Source organism: Amaranthus tricolor, chromosome 14, assembly GCF_026212465.1.
Source record: "Amaranthus tricolor cultivar Red isolate AtriRed21 chromosome 14, ASM2621246v1, whole genome shotgun sequence".
Classification (NCBI taxonomy): Eukaryota; Viridiplantae; Streptophyta; class Magnoliopsida; order Caryophyllales; family Amaranthaceae; genus Amaranthus; species Amaranthus tricolor.
The window spans coordinates 6147185-6150202 of record NC_080060.1 but is presented as its reverse complement, the minus strand read 5'-3'; the positions used below and the strand labels follow the sequence as shown (position 1 = coordinate 6150202).

General features: G+C 31.7%; 1 protein-coding gene across 1 annotated transcript; it reads right to left on the bottom strand.

Annotated features, from left to right (window-relative positions):
• Positions 1-1785: 1785 nt before the first annotated feature.
• Positions 1786-3018, bottom strand: LOC130800014 (abscisic acid receptor PYL4-like). Its single transcript, XM_057663338.1, has one exon. The coding sequence runs from the start codon at positions 2906-2908 to the stop codon at positions 2228-2230; it is 681 nt and encodes a 226-aa protein (XP_057519321.1). The 5' UTR covers positions 2909-3018; the 3' UTR covers positions 1786-2227.

The following is a 3018-nucleotide window of genomic DNA, read 5'->3' as shown; positions in this document are numbered from 1 at the left end:
AATCCATAATCTTAACTCATATTTGATCCCTCAAGAGCAAAAAAGTTGATGAACATGTGAAGGAAATGCATATTATTATCAAAGACAAATTAAATGAGCTGGAAATTACAAGCATAATAATACTAGTGGGAGTTAGTGATCATCTTTACATTACTAGCTACTTGTATCACATGCACTTAAGGCACATAACTTCTCTTTTGGTGTAATTTCTCTATATTCTTTTATATATATATATATAAGTGGACACACTAATATATATATATATATATATATATATATATATATATATATATATATATATATATATATATATATATATATTCTTTTATATATATATATAAGTGGACACACTAATATAAATAAAGGTGAAGTAAGCATGAATATTCTTTTGTAAATAACAATTCAAGTACATGTATACATTGTATGTAGCTATCATATTACATTATGTTTTCATCAACTTGTAATTAGTTTAATCAATGTCCAATTGACCTTTCTTTTTCTAAACTAAATTTGTTAATAATCTTACTTAATCATGATAATTATCTCTCGAGTATATACTTTTCAAATATAACAATGTACCTTAATTAACCATGATAATTTGTTTTTACGTATATAAGACCAAATCAAGCTATTTTTATTATGTAATAAGATCAGATCAAATATTTTAAAACTCAAATCCAATAATACTGAAATGGGCACCTTTTAAATTATGAATTACAAGCTATATAGATCAATATTTACAACGCAAAGCAATAAGCAATGACGTTTTATGGCATATAACATGGTTATTTCAAAATCCCACCCATACTATATTTTGTAATAAATGAGTAGTTTATTGAATAGTTTGGTGCAGTGACGAAGTAATCCAATATTGCCCATAAATGTAATGTTTATAATATCTTTTTCTCCGTGCATCTTTAATTTAAATTCTCCACCATGAATTTAGACCAATAACTACTTTAGGTTGTACGAATCATCAAAACACCCAAATTGCCGGGTCATCCACTCATAACTTGTAACAAACCCTCATTTAGTCAAATTACCGTCTTATAAATTCACGAGCTCCTAAATCTTAAATTAGTCTTAGTAGTTTATCACTTTTATTTTAGTACAACTATAATGAAATTTTCTCCTTACATATTTTTTAGCCTAATTCGCCAACTCTTATTCTCAACCAACTAAAATAATTTATGGACCCTCTCTTTGAATTTGAAGAGATAAGAATTATATCAACTATATATCAATTTCTTTAAACTTATAATTACTCTTATAGTGACATTTTCCACATAATATATCGTGTAATTTCAGAAAGGAGGAAGTATTATTTAAATGTCAAAAAATTATTTTAAATAACCACAAAACCTTCAAATGAACGAATAATCTTTTAATGTATAACTCGTCTTATATGAGACCGTCTCACCTTGAAACCAATCTCATTTAAGAATTTGTATTTAATGTAATCAAAAATAGGCAAGAATGAGGTTATTATTAAGTACCCACATTTCTATTCAAATTTTATCACATTTTAACTAAAGCCAAATTTAGTTGTTCAAATCTAAATATTACCTTCATTTTAAAATATTTATAATTCATCATATTTGGTGAGGAAAATACCACCCTTTAACATATTACTATTAGTTGCAACAAATATGATGAAACTATGTAAAAATCATATCCAATGGTGTAAACCAAGACTACAGTACAATAGAAACGATTCTTCAGTTACTTTGATTATGATACACAACGCAAATTAAAATGAATTTTTATATGTTATGTAGCAAAATCAAAGAAATGAGGGCTATGAATTAACAAGAGGATGAACTCCGAAATCAAAGTAAAAATACATTGAACACATCTCATAAGTACAATAATAACAACTAGTGCAACTATTACTCCTACGTATTAATTGTTTGAACAAGAAAAGAAAATAATGAAGGGGGAAATAAATTATGGAGTAATTCCGATCGATTAACAGAAGAAAAAGATTTTAATATCACCCCTTGAGTTTCCGGAAACGTCGCCCATCTTCCTCGAGATCCAAAACCATGAGAGAAAAAATTTAAAAGAAAACTTAATTTGCACTTCCACCGCCTAATCCATAGCAAAAACTCTCTGAAAAACGACGTCGTCTGATCGACTCAAATCACATTGATTTTGGTGTTATCACGATAAACCTGATCAAATAAACAAAGAAGATCGAGAAAAGGAGATAGAAAATTTGACCTAATTAAGATCCAGATGTGTGATTCTTGTCATTTTTTTCTGGTTCTTTGTTATTAGCCAAATTCTCAGCGATTTGGGCCAGCGATTGAAGGTTACATCTGACAATGGTATCAACAAAAACGCAGGTTTCTTCCTTACTGTTATCCGCTGGTGTATCAACCACGTAAGATTCAACAACAACGGTAGATTCTTCACCGTCATCTCCAACTGCACGATGTAAGGATGTAACAGACTTGTAATTAGACAAACGGTGGTCCCCGCCGACAATGGAGAAAGAGATAACGTGGCGATCATCATCAAGGATCTCAAGTCGTTCGTCGGAGGTAGCAGCAGGTAAACCGGAAACAACACGAACACGACGGAGAGTACCGACATCACCATCACCGGAAATAACGTCACAACTACGAACAAAATGTTTGTAAACTTGCGGTGCATCGAAGCGACGAACGACCGACCAGACGGTGGAAACAGGTGCTGAGATTTCTTGAACGACGGCGGAAGAACATTGATCGGAGTTAACGGTTTGAGCATGGTACCGAACGACGTCGTCGGGGACCTTGAAATCAGGGGTTGATAAAGGCGGAAGAGAAGGAGGTGGTTTGTGATGGAGGTGAGAGAAAGGGTAGGTGGTTGTTGGGTGGGTGTTGGTGGTGATACGGCGGAGTAATACGGAGGACTTCGGCATTGTGGAATTTTTAATTTATTATTACTTTTTATTTGTTAGAGTTTTTTTTTTTAAATAGTGATATTGATTTTACTCGTTTTGTATTTGAGAGGAGAGAGATTGAATGGCTA